Source organism: Acipenser ruthenus, chromosome 20 (genome assembly GCF_902713425.1).
Source record: "Acipenser ruthenus chromosome 20, fAciRut3.2 maternal haplotype, whole genome shotgun sequence".
NCBI classification, from domain to species: domain Eukaryota; kingdom Metazoa; phylum Chordata; class Actinopteri; order Acipenseriformes; family Acipenseridae; genus Acipenser; species Acipenser ruthenus.
The window spans coordinates 29894806-29914295 of NC_081208.1; the positions used below are offsets into that span (position 1 = coordinate 29894806).

Genomic DNA, 19490 nt, shown 5'->3' on the forward strand with positions numbered 1-19490 from the left:
ACTGGAAAAAGCAGTGATCATTTCAGACAGCTGCGGTTCATCAGCAGGCTTTAATGCTTACAGAGACTAATCCATTTTTGAACCCGCATGGAGGAGCCTCATCCACAGCTGAAAGAACGGTCTTGTGCTTAATTTGGTCAAGGCATAATAAAACCCTATATGTCGAGCTGTGACTAACACTGTCCCTCAGCCTGCTTTCCTGTTTGACACATTTTATTATTACCCTGAAAGATCCACTGGCAGTGCTTGTGAATAGAATATGCCTTGAGCACTAGGTTAATGCATCTTCCTCTAGTCGTGGCTGATTTTTTCCCCCTTCGTTCCATTTTCTCTTAAAGCTGTAGTATTAATAAAAAGAAACTAAGAACATTTTATGACGCTGAATAATTATAATTATAGCCGAAATGATTCTCATAAATAATTTTTTTATTTTCTTTTAATATGATTGCATATACACCACCACTGAGGAATGAAATACCCTAAATGCTGTGTTAGAATTTACGGTGACAAAAGTGTGGGTGTTTGTTTGTTTAGAGAGAATACGACTCTTGCTGCAACTACAAGGGTGGCAATAAGACTGACATTGCATAGCAGCTTGATCCATTTGAGCATTGTTCAAAACAAATACAAAACAATAAGAAAACAAATCATGATTATGAAAAATGTACTGCATTCAAGGAAACACACGTGACATGATTGAATTTATCCTCAAAGCATGATAACTTTTGAGTGTATTTGCTGCCCGGCTATAGAGTGTGAAAGTAACTAACCTTGTAGAATATCTCCATTTTCAATCCCTCACTCGAAACAGACATGTTATGCAATACAATACAATGTTACTTATTTCTTACTGAATTCTAAACATCATAACACCTTGGGTTCTATTCAATTAATATGAACAGTGACTCCAACACACTGTTAAAGATGCTGGTTTTCACAAAGTCCTCTCCTTTAATGATTTCAGTGATAGCAGTGTTTAGCTCCTTCACTGTCATGAGCCATAGTCACTTTAGCTATAGTCACTCTATAAACCACCACTGTTGTACAATCCTATTTAGCACATGTCCTCTGAGTGCCACTGCATGGCAGCATAAGGACCATGGTCTCTGTCTGTACCTGGGCCGGTGGCAGAGGGGGGGCACCAAATTGTTTTGGGGGCGCACATTATGGAAACGGTCACCCGAGTAAAATAATTCACGCCACAGTATGACCCTCGAAATTCTCAAATTAGATAACGTCACATACTGCGAGAAAAGGGGGACCCTGCGAACGGGGTGGCTAATGGAGGGGGGGGGTTATTACTGGTTATAATTTGTAAAAATATCCAACCATGGGAAATTTTCCAGAAAGAACATATAGTATAGTTAGATAATTGTGTTTAACTATACTTTGATTAATGATTTGTTCTAGATTTGTTTTTATCTCAATCTGGGATCTGAACTGGGGGGGCACTAGATCAAAACTGGGGGGGGGGGGGCGGGGGAACGCCTCCCTAAGGCCCCCCCTGGGCTGTATTAACTGTGGCCAAAGAATTAGGAGCGGGTCGGTGCCAGTTGCGGTGGTTTTTGGAAGTGGATTAGTGTCCAGTAAGAGCTACACGGCTGGCAGACCACAAGCAATTTCACGGCAACCTCCAATGAGAAATAAGAGAAAGAGAGAGGGGAATGGAGCTCAAGTGCTTCAGCTGTTGCCAGAGTTACAGTGAAAGGCACTTTTGCTGCGGTTTGCGCTGCACTCATTATTTCTTAATGAATATGATACAGGACATTAACAAGGAGAAAACGGTCTACTGTATAGGTGCAAATATCTTACTTTACAAAATATACTGAAATATATATGATATATTTACATAAACACTATGTAAATTAATTGATTCATATATATTTTTAATCTATATCTATATTCTGAAAAATGCCAGGGTAATTTAAAAATACCTACCTGGGTAATTTCAACACATCATTTAAAAATGTCAGGCAAAAAATGATCGATGAAAAGCAGTAAAATAAAAAGCCATTGCTCATTTTATTACGTGGCCTTTAAAATAATGATTCGTTCTTGGGTTAAAGGAAAAACCTCATTTGAAAATGTAATTAAATACCTGTCAGTTACGCCCCATGGTATATGGAGCTTCAATTATTAAAGGAGTAAGCATTTTTTATTCCGTTCTTAATATGGGAATGTTTATTTGAAGCCAGGTGAAAGCGCTTTGAGCACTGCTTGAGTTCCATTGCCAGGGTGTGCCTGATGGGCTGTGGTGGCATCTTCCTTCACACAAAGCTGATATCCAGGATGTTCGGTGCCACTGAAAACAAACAATCAGATGCTTAATGCTGCGTCAGCATACTGAACCAAATTAGTAATCGGCTAATGCTGACAAATTGAATTTATTTTCATTCCACGCACTGCGGTACAGTACAGCACGTCTATAATTATGCAGTTCAAACACAATAAACTAAATGGCACCGCTGCCAGGCAGTGTGTTGTGTGTGTTTTAGCACTTCATCCATATGCATTAGGCTGAGCTGGAGATTGTTCTGTGGTGAATGAGGAGAGGAGGGGGGGGGGGTCTGTGTATTTTTAGCCCTGACCTGCTTTGTTCTGGTTGGCTGGTAGAGGGAGTGCACTGGGGGAATTAAAAGAAGAAAATATCTTATTTGAAGAAATGGCAAATGTAGGCTCTTCGAGGATGTAGTGGAAGTGAAGCGGCAGTACCCAAGCCTGGAAGTGAAGCGGCAGTACCCAAGCCTGGAAGTGAAGCGGCAGAACCCAAGCCTGGAAGTGAAGTGGCAGAACCCAAGCCTGGAAGTGAAGTGGCAGTACCCAAACCTGGAAGTGAAGCGGCAGTACCCAAACCTGGAAGTGAAGCGGCAGTACCCAAGCCCGGAAGTGAAGCGGCAGAACCCAAGCCTGGAAGTGAAGTGGCAGAACCCAAGCCTGGAAGTGAAGCGGCAGTACCCAAGCCTGGAAGTGAAGTGGCAGTACCCAAACCTGGAAGTGAAGCGGCAGTACCCAAACCTGGAAGTGAAGCGGCAGTACCCAAGCCCGGAAGTGAAGCGGCAGAACCCAAGCCCGGAAGTGAAGCGGCAGAACCCAAGCCTGGAAGTGAAGTGGCAGAACCCAAGCCTGGAAGTGAAGTGGCAGTACCCAAACCTGGAAGTGAAGCGGCAGTACCCAAACCTGGAAGTGAAGCGGCAGTACCCAAGCCCGGAAGTGAAGCGGCAGAACCCAAGCCCGGAAGTGAAGCGGCAGAACCCAAGCCTGGAAGTGAAGCGGCAGTACCCAAGCCCGGAAGTGAAGCGGCAGAACCCAAGCCTGGAAGTGAAGTGGCAGAACCCAAGCCTGGAAGTGAAGTGGCAGTACCCAAACCTGGAAGTGAAGCGGCAGTACCCAAACCTGGAAGTGAAGCGGCAGTACCCAAGCCCGGAAGTGAAGCGGCAGAACCCAAGCCCGGAAGTGAAGCGGCAGAACCCAAGCCTGGAAGTGAAGCGGCAGTACCCAAGCCTGGAAGTGAAGCGGCAGTACCCAAGCCCGGAAGTGAAGCGGCAGAACCCAAGCCTGGAAGTGAAGCGGCAGTACCCAAGCCTGGAAGTGAAGCGGCAGTACCCAAGCCTGGAAGTGAAGCGGCAGTACCCAAGCCTGGAAGTGAAGCGGCAGTACCCAAGCCTGGAAGTGAAGCGGCAGTGCCCAAACCTGGAAGTGAAGCGACAGTACCCAAGCCTGGAAGTGAAGCGGCAGAACCCAAGCCTGGAAGTGAAGCGGCAGTACCCAAGCCTGGAAGTGAAGCGACAGTACCCAAGCCCGGAAGTGAAGCGGCAGTACCCAAGCCTGGAAGTGAAGCGACAGTACCCAAGCCCGGAAGTGAAGCGACAGAACCCAAGCCTGGAAGTGAAGCGGCAGAACCCAAGCCCGGAAGTGAAGCGACAGAACCCAAGCCTGGAAGTGAAGCGGCAGTACCCAAGCCTGGAAGTGAAGTGGCAGTACCCAAACCTGGAAGTGAAGCGGCAGTACCCAAGCCTGGAAGTGAAGCGGCAGTGCCCAAACCTGGAAGTGAAGCGGCAGAACCCAAGCCCGGAAGTGAAGCGACAGTACCCAAGCCTGGAAGTGAAGTGGCAGTACCCAAGCCTGGAAGTGAAGCGGCAGTACCCAAGCCTGGAAGTGAAGCGGCAGTGCCCAAACCTGGAAGTGAAGCGGCAGAACCCAAGCCCGGAAGTGAAGCGACAGTACCCAAGCCGCTGATCTGCTGAGCCCTGCCTGAAGATTAGCCCCCTGGGAGGGTCTGTCTGCAGGAGCGTCTCAGCCTCTTCAGGAGCCCAGCAGCTTTCATTAGGAGGCGTGTCAGCCTGCCTGCAGCATTGAGATCTGGCCAATTAGAGAGGAGCAGGGAACTACCCGAAAAACAAAACTGGAAAGACCAAAACACTGTAAAACCCTGAATAAGCATGTTCTTGTGTGTGTGTGTGAATTTGCGTGAAGATGCCAGGTATTACAGTGGCTTAGCCCTCACCTTTCACTTGGTTTAAATCTGTCTCAAAACCAGCATACAGCAAGATCAAGACATTGTAGAATAAAGTGCTCCCCCCTCACCAACCTAGAGCAAGGGTACCGGCTACAGGCCAGGCTTGAGGCAATGTGGACGGTACATGTACCATTCTGCTCTGTGGGCAGAAAGAAGGGGGTTGTAGGAATACCCCTTTTCTGGATTGAACCGGGTAGTTTCCAGGAAAGGTCTTCTGTCTTATCTGAAAAATCTTATCTTGTTTATATAGAGCCTGTAGCACTGCAGAAATATAGAACTGCAGTTCCAGCCATTGACTTTTTGGCTCCCCCCAGAGCAGTTTTCTTGTTTGTTTGTTTTTGTCGTCGCTGTTTAAACCTCTCCTCTGGATTTGCAGTTCCTTGCAGAATATTAAACACGTTCTGTTTTGATTCCGATGACGACACATTCTTATTATTATTATGGTCTGATTGGCCCAAGCCTCTTGATTCCCAACTTCATTCCCCTCCCCGGCCTGTGTTTTCATTCCTTTTCCAAAAGCTGTCTTCTCATGGCCCTCTGCTGCTGGGAGACAAGCAGTTGCCATAGAGACAAAGCTCCTAAGATGTTTGGAGTCTCTGGGAGCAGAACATTTGCACCCAAGTGATTTCATTTCTTTCTTTATTTTTTCCTGCTCTTTTCCTTAATTGTTATTGCACTTTGTACCTGAGAACAGTATAGTCAGTCTGTCCAGACAGAGAGGGAGGGAGAGAGAGAGAGAGAGAGAGAGAGAGAGAGAGAGAGAGAGAGAGAGAGCAACAGAAATAACTGATTCTGTGAGGAATGTTGGGGGTGGGTAGGGTCTTGAATCGTGATTGACAGCGAAGCTCATGTGAATAGACTCAAGGCTTTTCAACGCTGTAGTCCTAGTTTCTTATTATTGATGCGAACAATTCCAGAGTGGATGAGTCCACAGAAATAGCTCCGCAGCGTCTTGCCTTCTTTTCTTTTCTGGTCCTGATTAGGGGCTGCAGATACCTGACAGCTTACATTACACTGAAGGAGAAGGGATGTGTCTGCTCTTTGAAACAAATACAAAGGACCTGGGAGGAAGTTGCATTTTGGGTTTGGGTTTGGGTTGTTATAGAAACTGTGTTTTTTGGTGGTCATGGTTGAGAGGGGAGGGTTCAGAACCAAAAATAGCAAATGCAGTAAATGCTATCCAGGTCATTTCTTGTTTCTTTCTTTTATTTGCCAAAAAATAAAAAGGAGAAACGTCTGAAAAGCTTGCTTGTCAGGTATGCCGGATAAAATGCAACAAAGGTGTTTTTTCAGACCATAGCCAACATACAATCCATCTGTGGTAAATTGAGAGGAGAGATACATTAGTGAAAGATTCCAGGATGGTACTTCTCCCCTTTAACTGGAGGTAGAGGGAAATGTAGTCCTGGGCACCTACTTAAAGACCAGGACTACATTTACCAGCATGCACTGTACCAAGAGGCAGGTGAAGCACCTGGGTCTGATCTCCTGGGTAAAAGCAAGGGAAACCCTGATTGTATTGCCTGTGCTTAGGCTAAGGCCTCACTGAGACTCTGTGAACCAGAAGGTATTGTTTCTATTTTGATTAAGTTTGGGTTGAAAGTGCAAGTGGGGTGTTATGTGTTTTGCCACCTGTAAGCAGCCTCGCTGTCCAGTATTTATTTTAGGGAAACTACAACTGTTTAGTTTAGGCTCGGGTACGAGCTAGGTTTTGTTTTGCAAATAATACAATATCCAGGTACTGTCCTGGTTTAAACTATTGCTGGGTGGAAATCTACTGTTTAAAGCACAAGAAGACAGTGAACAAGACCTGACTTAACTGTAAGAATCCCCTCCTCTTACACAGCCCAGATACCAGACACACGGCCAAGGTTTCAGGCGAGTCACATTGTTCAGTGACTCCTGCAAACGCACTTCTGCACTCCTGGCCCAGCCCCTGCTAGTTAGTGGCCACGTCCCTTTCTGTGTTTAATAGCACAGTGCCATGTCGAAACCTGTAATTGCATTACTTGTACATAACCAGCTAAACAAAGCCTAGTTTAAATATTCAGAATTTTCGGGTCGTGTTTTGCGGCGATGCTGATATTGTTTGTTATTCTATACCAGTTTTAATTTGATTTGCTTGCTTATTGGCTCCCGGTAAACCCCCAGAGCCGTTTTCTCAGGGAGGCGAAACTTCCCTAGGAAATTCAACACCCAGTCGGGCCGCCTGCCGCTAAACAGAAAAACAATCTTTTCAAACAGGGCCTCCTGTGCGCGCTAATACCAAGCTGATTGTGGAGAGGCAGAGAGATAGCGTGTGGATTTGAATACAGTACAGTCAGTGCCACTGATGGGTTGGTTTCCAGGCAGTGATGTGCCTGCGCTGTGGCCCTCCTTCCTCTTTGGCAGGCGTTCAGCAGTTTGAAAGCAGTGCTCTGGCAATCTAATGACACCTATTAACAGGTGGGGAAATATAATAAACAAACCAGAAGAGATGTATAGTCTGGAGGTTTCTAAAAATAAGGTTTAGGAGATACCTAATGAATACAGGATCTCAAGTGCCCTGCTTTTATAAATTTCCTGCCTCACTGGATATAAAATGGAAGTTTTGGTGTAAATTAGAGTATAGGCATATGCTGATTTGTAATCTCTATATAGATAGATAGATAGAAAGATGAAGTTTCTTAGGTAGATATATGAAGCCAATCGGAAGCGAATGTTCCCTTTGAGCCGTAAGCTGACAGTCACCACATTAATGAATGGGTTTATCTCATACCTGTGATAAACGCTTCTTAAAGGCAATTCCTTACAAGGAGCACAGCCTGCATATGAATACATTCATTGGATGTGCTGTAGTTTTCATGTTCCAGGCAGAATGTTTTCCAAGTGTGTTTTGTTATATCTTTACTTTGGGATGTGCTGTAGTTTTCATGTTCCAGGCAGAATGTTTTCCAAGTGTGTTTTGTTATATCTTTACTTTGGGATGTGCTGTAGTTTTCATGTTCCAGGCAGAATGTTTTCCAAGTGTGTTTTGTTATATCTTTACTTTGGGATGTGCTGTAGTTTTCATGTTCCAGGCAGAATGTTTTCCAAGTGTGTTTTGTTATATCTTTACTTTGGGATGTGCTGTAGTTTTCATGTTCCAGGCAGAATGTTTTCCAAGTGTGTTTTGTTATATCTTTACTTTGGGATGTGCTGTAGTTTTCATGTTCCAGGCAGAATGTTTTCCAAGTGTGTTTTGTTATATCTTTACTTTGGGATGTGCTGTAGTTTTCATGTTCCAGGCAGAATGTTTTCCAAGTGTGTTTTGTTATATCTTTACTTTGGGATGTGCTGTAGTTTTCATGTTCCAGGCAGAATGTTTTCCAAGTGTGTTTTGTTATATCTTTACTTTGGGATGTGCTGTAGTTTTCATGTTCCAGGCAGAATGTTTTCCAAGTGTGTTTTGTTATATCTTTACTTTGGGATGTGCTGTAGTTTTCATGTTCCAGGCAGAATGTTTTCCAAGTGTGTTTTGTTATATCTTTACTTTGGGATGTGCTGTAGTTTTCATGTTCCAGGCAGAATGTTTTCCAAGTGTGTTTTGTTATATCTTTACTTTGGGATGTGCTGTAGTTTTCATGTTCCAGGCAGAATGTTTTCCAAGTGTGTTTTGTTATATCTTTACTTTGGGATGTGCTGTAGTTTTCATGTTCCAGGCAGAATGTTTTCCAAGTGTGTTTTGTTATATCTTTACTTTGGGATGTGCTGTAGTTTTCATGTTCCAGGCAGAATGTTTTCCAAGTGTGTTTTGTTATATCTTTACTTTGGGATGTGCTGTAGTTTTCATGTTCCAGGCAGAATGTTTTCCAAGTGTGTTTTGTTATATCTTTACTTTGGGATGTGCTGTAGTTTTCATGTTCCAGGCAGAATGTTTTCCAAGTGTGTTTTGTTATATCTTTACTTTGGGATGTGCTGTAGTTTTCATGTTCCAGGCGGAATGTTTTCCAAGTGTGTTTTGTTATATCTTTACTTTGGGATGTGCTGCGGAATTATGCTTTTTAATATCGATTAAAGTTAGGGTCATGTAGTCATACTTGTTAGTTAAAAAAAGAAAAATAATGCAAATAATAAATAAATCCACTTTTTTTCTATATTTTACCAAAATTTAAATGCTTCATCAGTCAATCAGAATTCATCGGTCAATCAGTTTGGTGTTAGACCACAGTATGAAGTTTTTTCAGTTAGGCATTGTGTAGGAGTCAGAGCCTGACAATCCTGGCGAACTGAGTGACAAAAACTACTTAAAACAAGCCAGCAGGCCGTGTGCAAGCCAGCAGTGGGGGTGAGGACGGGGGTGGACTGAATACTAACCCACAGCTCCAATCTGAATAACACTGGATCTACAGGGACCCTGAACACAGCATGGTGCAGATCTAAGCCTGACAACCCCAGTGCACAGTCCAGAACCATGGAGGGGAAAGAGATGCAAGAAAAGATTGACACAGGAAATCCGATACCAAAAATGCATTAATAATGCAGATGAACCTTTGGCTTTTGCTTACCCCTTATCCATGTGGGGTAAAGCATATGCATGGTAAGCCATGGTAAACTATTGGAAATGGATAGTATAACCGTGGAAAAAGCAGAGAAAAAACTGCAACATTGCTTTGACTTTTATGAGGGACTGAAATAATAATCACTGTTAAATGAATGCTTTTTGCGAAACAATTCATCTGGATGTTATCAATGCAAGTACAGGATTCCTATTCACACCCCATTTCATTCTGGAGAATTCCATTACTGTGATATTTTAATTTGTCTTGTTTGTGTGTTTTTACTTTAAATGGAGCAAACAGTTAGAAAATCGGGCCCGCTGTGTACTAGCTCGATATTGTGTGAAATGCATTTAAATGCAGGTGCATTACGCGCCTTTGTATGGCTCTTTGTGCCAATTTGCTGCAAGAAAATGTGCTGCAGAATGCCACCATGGTTCCCGGTTCAAATCCCACCTCAGCCACTGACTCATTGTGTGACCCTGAGCAAGTCACTTAACCTCCTTGTGCTCCGTCTTTCGGGTGAGACATAGTTGTAAGTGACTCTGCAGCTAATGCATAGTTCACACACCCTAGTCTCTGTAAGTCGCCTTGGATAAAGGCGTCTGCTAAATAAACAAATAATAATAATAATAATAATAATTACAGCGATCAATTCAGATCACAGTGGCCTGCCTGCCACAGTGGAACAGCTGTAGCTGTTGTAAACTCACACCTACAATGAAGACCCAAACACGAGTAGCTGTATTGTATTTTTTACAGAATACATTATCTGTAGAGAAACTGTTAGCAAGATGAACCCATTGAAATCCTGTATTGAACACCCCCTGTCTGCAGTGACTGCCCTGGGCTGAACCCCCCATTGTGCCTGCAGGGGATGTACTCTGATACAGCAGACCATGTTTTACATACAGTTTGCTGATAACCATTGAATCATAATAAGGCAAACTAAGTACGGTATCGTAAAACGAAAACAGGATTATTAGTTTGTGTTAAAACCTTGTTGTGAACCCTCAAGCTAAAACGTTTTAAAACTGCAAAGTGCTGCTTGTGTTGCAAATCAGAGGAATATGATGTGGCAGAATTGATGGAAATGATGGTACACTTCAGAGCTTTGTGTGGATTCAGCTGCCTGGCCTAACAAACAAACTAACAGACAAACAAACATACACTTATACTATAAAACTTGTATAAAATCAGTTTACATTCTGTAATGTCTGGTGGAAGATTTATTGAGACATCATGTTCACCATGTAGTGTGTGGCAGGCAGGCAGGCAGACACCAGAACCCTAAAATTTGGATGTTACAACCTGCCGGTGAGTGCTGAAAGTATTCCTGGCTCTATGTTATTCTAAAATAAAACAGTGGAAATGAAGGCAGAGGCATATATTCTGCAGAGTGGGAAGCTCTGTGTTAAATTGTGCAGACCACACCCTGCTGACTATATCCACCACACTTCAAAATGACTTTGCTTAAAGACATTTCACACCTGAAAAGAGATAACAAACATCACCTTATGCCTAAGAGGTCAGATTTACAGGACAGCCTGTACATCAATAACATAGTATATGGCTGTGGAGTTATATAAGGGCTGTTTTCTGGCCCATATCTGAATAAATCATTTATAAGGGGTAGCAGAGTTGCCTTCAGGTTTAGGTTTAACCCATTTGTATTCAGTTCAGGGAGGAGCTGATTCTTTTATTTTTGTCACTGCTGTTCCTGTTATACCCGTAGAGCCCCTCCATTGTTCATTTTACTAAGTATTCGAAAGCTGAAGCACTGAAGAGGCTGTGCTGTGTGGGCCTCACGTATCTAAAGGTTCTGCTCTACTGTGGAATTGCAGGCTCTTAAAGAGGACTAAAGGAATGCATTGAAGTTGTTATCCCTCCCATTATAAAAGCAAATTCCTATTTTAAAAGACCTAACTGCTCTGCAAACTGTGATAATCTTTGTGGTTTAGAAAACAAGTGGAGCGTTAAGTAAGGGGGGGGGGCAGTAAATATTTTATAAAATCAATAATTTAATGACTGAAGCACTGAAGAAACACCCTGTGTGGTTCAGGCTGTATCGCAAGAAGGGTCCTGGTTGCTATGGCAACTAGCTCAGGCAGTCATGTGATGCGGGAGGAGCGGAAGGGGGGAAGGGCGAGGAGGAGAACCCATTGATGACTGAGAAGCAGCTCGGTTGCATGTGTATAATATGAAAAGGCGCTGGAGGTTGTAGCAGGGGTGTGTGGTCTTGAAAGCTCTGCAACAAGGGAGCACGGCACACTCACCAAAAAATAAAGATGCGTTGTATACCAGGTTTAAAACTGAACTGTGCAAAAGCATCACCTGTCTACCAGCCCTGGGATGCACCTGAAAACATTCGTACCCTGTAGAGAAATGTTTAATAAACAATAATAATATTAATTAATATTTGAAATAATACGACTGTTGAGCCTACAACGGAATTGGCCCGCTCTTTTTTGCACAGTTTATCCTTCTTGTCGTGTTAAATGAACTCTTGCAAGGTAGGTTTGGTATTGTTTGTTTGGATGTTATACAGAGATATCGATTCATTTTTATTTTTCTCTGCAAGGTGTCAGTCAGCACCGTTCTGCTGGTCTATATCGCAGAGAGAACAGGCAGAGCAGTGTTTAAAGCAGGGTTCATTCCCATATGCGTGTGCTGAATGGAAAAGCATCAGTCTTGCAGGAGGACTGGAAAGGGGTGCAGCACTCAGGCAGTCTGTCTCAGCAGCTGATGACAGGAAACCCCTTTCAGTGTGTTGCAAATGCTGCCTTCAAGTGTCCACTCTCAGAACTGCACAGCAGGAGACGGCATTTGAAAGCCCAAAGGAATCTGTATCGCCCATGCTCCTTTAAACAAAACAAAAAAAAACGGAATGAGATTGATTAATATTGCCAACACTTCATTAGGACAATCAAGTTTATAGATCTGCCAAAATGTCCTGGGGAGACTGGATTGAAATACACACTGCTGGCAATTCAGTTGGTCAGCTGTGGAACTGGAACTGTAGGCCTTTTGTTAATGTGTTCTCCCTTAACGCCTATACATATGAGGCGGGCTTTTAAAACTCTTTATTTCTTTTGGTACTTCACTTTTTAGGTTGTTTTCTTGTATGAAAATTTAGTATGGTATACTAAAATGATTTACAAGTCCAAGGCAGTATGCTATAAATATGCTAACAACAGTACTAATAGTAAACTTTTTGTTTTTAATTTTTATTATAAAGGATATTGAAAATAGGGCATGCAAGCACTTAATTATTATTATTTTCTTAGCAGATGCCCTTATCCAGGGCGACTTACAATTGTTACAAGATATTATATTATTATACAGATATCACATTATTATTATTTTTACCCATTTATACAGTTGGGTTTTTACTGGAGCAATCTAGGTAAAGTACCTTGCTCAAGGGTACAGCAGCAGTGTCCCCCAGCTGGGATTCAAGCCCTAACTACTACTCCACACTGCTGTTTAATACAAACAGCATTGCCGATGACAAGCACAAGACAAGCATTCCCTTTCTCTGGGTCGGGTGTGGCAGCAGGGGATGTATACTCTGCATCGGGTGTGGCAGCAGGGGATGTATACTCTGGGCTGGGTGTGGCAGCAGGGGATGTATACTCTGGGCTGGGTGTGGCAGCAGGGGATGTATACTCTGGGTCGGGTGTGACAGCAGGGGATGTATACTCTGCGTCGGGTGTGGCAGCAGGGGATGTATACTCTGGGTCGGGTGTGGCAGCAGGGGATGTATACTCTGGGCTGGGTGTGGCAGCAAGGGATGTATACTCTGGGTCGGGTGTGACAGCAGGTGATGTATACTCTGGGTCGGGTGTGACAGCAGGGGATGTATACTCTGGGCTGGGTGTGGCAGCAGGGGATGTATACTCTGCGTCGGGTGTGGCAGCAGGGGATGTATACTCTGGGCTGGGTGTGGCAGCAGGGGATGTATACTCTGCGTCGGGTGTGGCAGCAGGGGATGTATACTCTGGGTCGGGTGTGGCAACAGGGGATGTACACTCTGCGTCGGGTGTGGCAGCAGGGGATGTATACTCTGGGCTGGGTGTGGCAGCAGGGGATGTATACTCTGGGCTGGGTGTGGCAGCAGGGGATGTATACTCTGGGCTGGGTGTGGCAGCAGGGGATGTATACTCTGCGTCGGGTGTGGCAGCAGGGGATGTATACTCTGGGCTGGGTGTGGCAGCAGGGGATGTATACTCTGGGCTGGGTGTGGCAGCAGGGGATGTATACTCTGCGTCGGGTGTGGCAGCAGGGGATGTATACTCTGGGTCGGGTGTGGCAGCAGGGGATGTATACTCTGCGTCGGGTGTGGCAGCAGGGGATGTATACTCTGGGCTGGGTGTGGCAGCAGGGGATGTATACTCTGGGCTGGGTGTGGCAGCAGGGGATGTATACTCTGGGTCGGGTGTGGCAGCAGGGGATGTATACTCTGCGTCGGGTGTGGCAGCAGGGGATGTATACTCTGGGCTGGGTGTGGCAGCAGGGGATGTATACTCTGGGTCGGGTGTGGCAGCAGGGGATGTATACTCTGGGCTGGGTGTGGCAGCAGGGGATGTATACTCTGGGTCGGGTGTGGCAGCAGGGGATGTATACTCTGCGTCGGGTGTGGCAGCAGGGGATGTATACTCTGGGTCGGGTGTGGCAGCAGGGGATGTATACTCTGGGTCGGGTGTGGCAGCAGGGGATGTATACTCTGGGTCGGGTGTGGCAGCAGGGGATGTATACTCTAGTGGTATATTGATTTCTGGATGGCTTCCAATTTAATAACGGCTGCATTCCCAGTGAGACCAGCTTTTTGGAGCTGACGGTAACTATGTTGCAGACAGTAAAATGTTATTTACAGTATCATCTAGTGCAGCTTGATACAGGGCTGTGGAGAGAGCGTCTGTCTGTGTCGATCTGGCTGGACTGGGGCCAGATCTGCAGAGCTGTATTCCCCCAACTATGTAAAGAAGCTCAAAGAAAACTGGAGAAACCTCTAGAGGCACACTGAAAAAGATGCCAAAATGGGGGCTGATTTGAGCCACCTATAATGTCAGCCTCCTGGATCGTTTTACAGCACTGGATTTAAGAAACCCCCTTTTTTGGGGGGTAACCACGGATCGGTGGATGATGCAATCCAGGGTGTGCCCCAGTGCCAGAAAAAAGAATAAAATCCAGTTAGGGATTATCCCGCTGGGATATAGGCTAATCAAATCAATGAGTTACATTATATTGATATTTTATCATTGAGCCATCACACTTCAGCCAAAATTACTGTGAGATTCAACATGTTTTGCATTTCTGCACACAGTACAATACAATATACATTTCTAGAATGCATTTTATCACAAGGATCCCAAAGCACTTCACACACACACACATGCACAGAAAGAACAATTAAACTATTAATTAAAATAAATTAGAAAAAAAAAAAAAATAGAAAAAAAAAGACAAATGTGGTTTTAATTGTAAAATTTAAAAACTAAGATAAAAAAAGTTAGTTTGTAAAACAATATATATATATATATATATATATATATATATATATATATATATATATATATATATATATATATATATATATATTTGGAATTAAAAACTAAGATAAAAAGACTTAAAAAAATTAAAAAACACAAAGTCACTTTGTGGCTTGGAACTTGGTTTCAGGAGACTAGGTTTCAGGGCACTGCACGGCATACTGCACGGGTTTGATACAGCAAAGTTGCCTCAAACTAGGTCTGCCTGTCTCTTGGAACCAGGTTTCAAGCCACTGGTCATGAAAAAGTGGCCTGAGCTTTGCACATACCCAATTGAAACTCATGGCTTTTCAGGCTTCAAGATGTGTTTCAGTGGATCCTCTGCCTGAATCGTCAGGTTGCTAGACTTCTGTCTTCATATTTAAGATGGAAGTTCAGCAGCATTGAATGGTTCTGTAGGGCTCTGTCCTTCGGCTCCCCATTGCCCTTGATTCAGAGGCATGCTCCGTTCCTTTGGACTTTTGAGAAGATTCTTCCACACATACCATTTTCAGAATTTTGCCTCTCTGCCCTGGAAGTGAACCGAGTATATTTTTCTCAGGGGGTGGGTGACAGACAGACAGGCACCTCTTGTTTGGGTTGTTGTGAAATGGAAGCAGGTAAACCTTTGAACTAATCTCCCTGGGGCCTGTTCTACCTCGCGAGCACCTAGCTCAGCCGTTTTCTGATTCGATGTCAGCCAGCCTGCATGCTGCTCTTCCTAACAGCGCATTGGTCCTCCTGCTTGTCACCTAGGTGATGGAGCTCTGCCTCCAGTCTCCCCGGCCAATCAGTTCAGTCTCCTGACTGGGTCTTTCACCCCGCCCATCCAGGTCAGCTGTCTAGCTAAATTACTGAAATCTCAAGATGGCTGACTGATAATGTATTCACTTTATGGCTACAACATGAATTATGAATAATACCGTTTTAATTCAAATCTAAAAGGTCACATTCGCTCTTGCTTTTGAACCGGTAAATACCAAAAGGCAAGATGTTCAACGAGGTGCTTCATATTTTTCAAAAGAAGCCTTGGATTGTCTCTGTTGCACTGCCCAAGTAGCACAGCTTAGTCTTTAAAATAAATAAGGTCATTCTCATTAGAAAACAAAGCGCTTTCATAAAGGCTAAAGTTCAGTGGGAAGAGTCTGAAGTCGTCATCGTCATCAACATATAACAGGTACATATCAAAGAGCTGCACAATCCAACTGCCAGCCTAAAGAGAGTGGAAAAGCTAAAAGAAATGTGAGAGCATTGCCACAGATTTGACACTTAAGTCCCACATTTATTTGGCCACTTCCTGAGATTACAATGCAGTCAACTTGTAATAAGTGTTTAGAAGTTATGGATGAACCAGTTCTGATAATGCAGCATTAGAAACATGTATTGCAATACAGCATCATCTGCAGCACACCATATGGCCAGGGTTGTTCTATTTTTACACTGTTTGACACCCCCACTAGGTAACTGGCACAGTCGTTCGAAGGTGGTGAAACGCAGGCTGTTCTTTCGAAGGGCTGCTATTGGCTGTTCCGGGAGAGAGACCTGCTCTGTCTCCCTGTTTCAGAAGCGTGCTGTTCTTCTGCAGTCCCGGGAGGGCTCCATGGGGTATTTCTGTCCTGTGTGAAACACAGAAGAAACAGCAATGTGATATTCATTAAATGATTTTCCTGCGGGACGGCGCCCCCAGTCTGTCAGAGGTGTGCAGGGACAGGGAAATGTGTGGCGGCTGACCTGAATGGCAAAGCTCGGGGGTTGAGAGCCTCTCCATATCCTACCTGCTGAGGCAGGGCAATGTTTTAAGGTCAGGCCCAGTTGGAGGCACGTCCTGGGGAGGAAATGCAAGCTGTTGCCAAGGCGCTAATTGCTCTTGAGCTCCGTAATGAATGAATGCTAAGTGTGCATGTGCGGTGTGTGTCGGCTTTCATGTTTTAGGTGGAGTTTCACATCAGAAATAAAGCTAAATACTTTTATGCTTTAATGTAATGCTCAGAATGAAGAATTTCTCCAGGGTTGCCAGTGCCTTTAGGAACTGTTTATTCGAACATTGCAGGCTTTTCTTGCTGAAATGTATGACATCATTAATTAAAGACATGGTTTCTTATAGATGGTTTGGTTAGTGAAAGCATGCTGAATCACAGAGGTGTGGTAAGTCATGGTGAACGATATATAAAGCATGGTACATAAATAGGCAAGGTAATACTAGGAATTAATGTTATGCACACTGAGGTCTTACCTTAAGCTCAGATACCAGCTCTAACCAATAGGCTGCCTCACAACCCTATAGTTTTTCTACGTATTATAATAATTGCTATGAAAAGGTATAGAAGTTTAAATAGTCGTTAATTAGGAGGACCTCTCTTATCATCAGTGAGTAGATCTATGAGTCAGTTACTCCCTGCTTGAAGTGCAGTGCGTACTCTCCCTGGTCTAATGTGTGAAGCAGGGACCATGATGCACAGGAGACACAGGATTTCCTCTCTTGCCCTTTAAGATGTAGCTGCTTAATGACACATGCGCTTCAAAACATACATTTCATTCTTGATTATTATTTTTATTTTTTATTAAGGTCTCACTGTACACACCACAAAAAGGCTTGCAGTGTGACAGATTGCTGTGGTGAGATACAGCCTGAAGCTGCAGATGCATTGCTAACTCGTAAAGCCTACTTTAAACTTACACGAAGTACGCTGGTTTTCATGACCACCTATAAACAGTGCAGTACTGTCTGTCTCACTAGTCATTGACCTGTTTTACTATTCTAAGGCTCTAATCTCATTATATCTAAACATGGCTCACTGCTATCTCGGTTAATGAAGCCCCAATTACCATGTGCGTTCTTTAAATAGCAGAGCTGTGAGCGCAGAGCGCCCTTGTGCTGGGCTCCAGTGAGTCCTGGACTAAAAATGGAATCGTGCAATTCCTAATTAATTGCAATTACAATGTAATTGTAGTTGAAATGCTAATTAGATGTGTTATTGTAATTATACCATGTAATTGATCGCTTACAGTCCAATTGCGCATTTATTTGTCATTCGATCATTAAAAGAACAAATGAGGATGCTGTCACATGTAAGGGTCAGCTGCTTGACTGTGCAGTGCTTGTCTTGGGTTAGCAAGTTGTTTTTTAGGGGGAATTACTTTTCTTGCTGATGCCTGTGGTCTGCCTTTACGGCTGTCTGTCTGCTGGGCGGGATTTATTTTTCATTTCTCTTTCTAGCTGGACTTCATTTTCCACAACATTTGTTATGGGAAAATGATTTCATTCCTCTGGAGGGACTAAAGAGTGGCAGTGCTAACGGCCCAAAGGAGGGATGTATAGAAACATATCCACTCATTATCTGCAACCTTACTGCCTGCTGCACTGTACCCCTCCCCCTGCTCATTAACATTGCTAACAACTGCAGCTCTCTCCTTGTGCTGCCTTCACTGCACTCCTCAGTATTAAGAAGAATAAGCTTGCAGTGCAAGTACGGGATGGGATGAGTCTCTGGTTTTCATTTTTTTAACCCTGAGCAGTTTGGGACGGGTATGTCGGTGGTCTTAACAAATTCTTGCTTGGACAAGGTTCAGTAAACAATGCTGGTGTACCGGGCAGTGTTGTGTGATACACTGCCGTCACAGATTCTGTCCTGTCCCCTGTCGGTGAGATGAAATGAGGTTAAAAGCTCTAAAACCACAGATGCAGAGCAGCCCGGCTCTCTTGCACTGTCGTAAAGATGCTCGCTTGCTCGCGGTGCGCGGGGTCACCGGTTCACGCCCAGCCTCCGCCCTGTTACACTGGGAGGAGATCCCTTGATGCATGAAACTTCAGTTCCGTGACTCCCTGTTTGAGCCTCTTAATGGCAAGACCTTGCCGTCTCTCAATGGCTTGTATTTTCATATTTGATTACATGTAATACCCGTAGCACAGTGGGGGCCACTTTACAATAGTAACTGCTTTAACCTTAATGCTATTTTGTAAGATGGATTGGTACAGAGTGAGTTGAGTAGCCCTGCATGAAGGAATGCATGTACTGCATGGGGAGTGACGGCTGCTGTTTCTCCCCCCGTGTCTGCAGGCTGATGCCAAGATGGTGTGTGATGTGGTGAGCCGGATGGAGGACACGGAGCCCTACTCTCCCGAGCTCCTCTCAGCCATGATGAGACTGTGGGCAGACTCCGGCATGCAGGAGTGCTTTAACCGAGCCCGTGAATATCAGCTCAACGACTCGGCCAAATAGTGAGTACCCAGCACCCAAATCTGAATGGGCATGTTAAGGTATAGAAAGGATAGAAAGGTTATAAATGACCAATCTCATACATTTCTACACTACCTCAGACTGGACCTAGGAGTCTCGTGAGGTTCCTACGTGATTCCCGGCAGCACATGATAACATAAGATAAGACTGGACCTTGATGTCCCGCCAGGACTGAAAGGGTTCATAGAGTTGGAAAACATTTTCCAAAGGAGAGGGCTGTTGCACACCTCCAGCAACCAAGCTTTGGCCTTGCAGTCTCCAGCTACTGTGAAAATGTTATTTTAGGATCTGACACAATTGATCATTTGTAAGAGACAGTGCGTGGCCCTATGGGATAAACAGTGCCATACAGCTGGAGGGGGATTAAGCTTTGCTAAAAATGGTATCTGTGATTACAGTGATTGCAGGAAAGAAGGGTGCACAACACTGCCACTCAAACACCATTAGAATACGAAACCATGGATACGGAGCTCAAAATAAAGTCTTAAGTAACAGTGGCCTGTTCCATTATCTGAAGAATACATACACTGTCAGTTCAGTAAGTAGTGTTTATCGTACAAGACACAAGATCTTATCCATCAGTTTAGTAACAATGACTGGGGCGACATTAATTACGCAGGGGCTCCACACAGACCTCTAGTTTACTAAATATCTTGGTATGTTTCCTGAGTGAGTAATCACCCTCCAC

At 44.2% G+C, this 19490-nt stretch overlaps 1 protein-coding gene across 3 annotated transcripts in view; it reads left to right on the top strand.

Moving 5' to 3' along the window:
* The window catches only part of LOC117963679 (guanine nucleotide-binding protein G(o) subunit alpha), a 74673-nt gene that overhangs the window by 38683 nt on the left and 16500 nt on the right, over nt 1-19490 (top strand). For all 3 annotated transcript variants that reach the window (XM_058993885.1, XM_058993884.1, XM_058993883.1), the window contains exon 4: nt 18623-18783. In XM_058993885.1, the coding sequence (XP_058849868.1) occupies nt 18623-18783 (161 nt within the window). The remainder of the gene's footprint in view (nt 1-18622; nt 18784-19490) is intronic.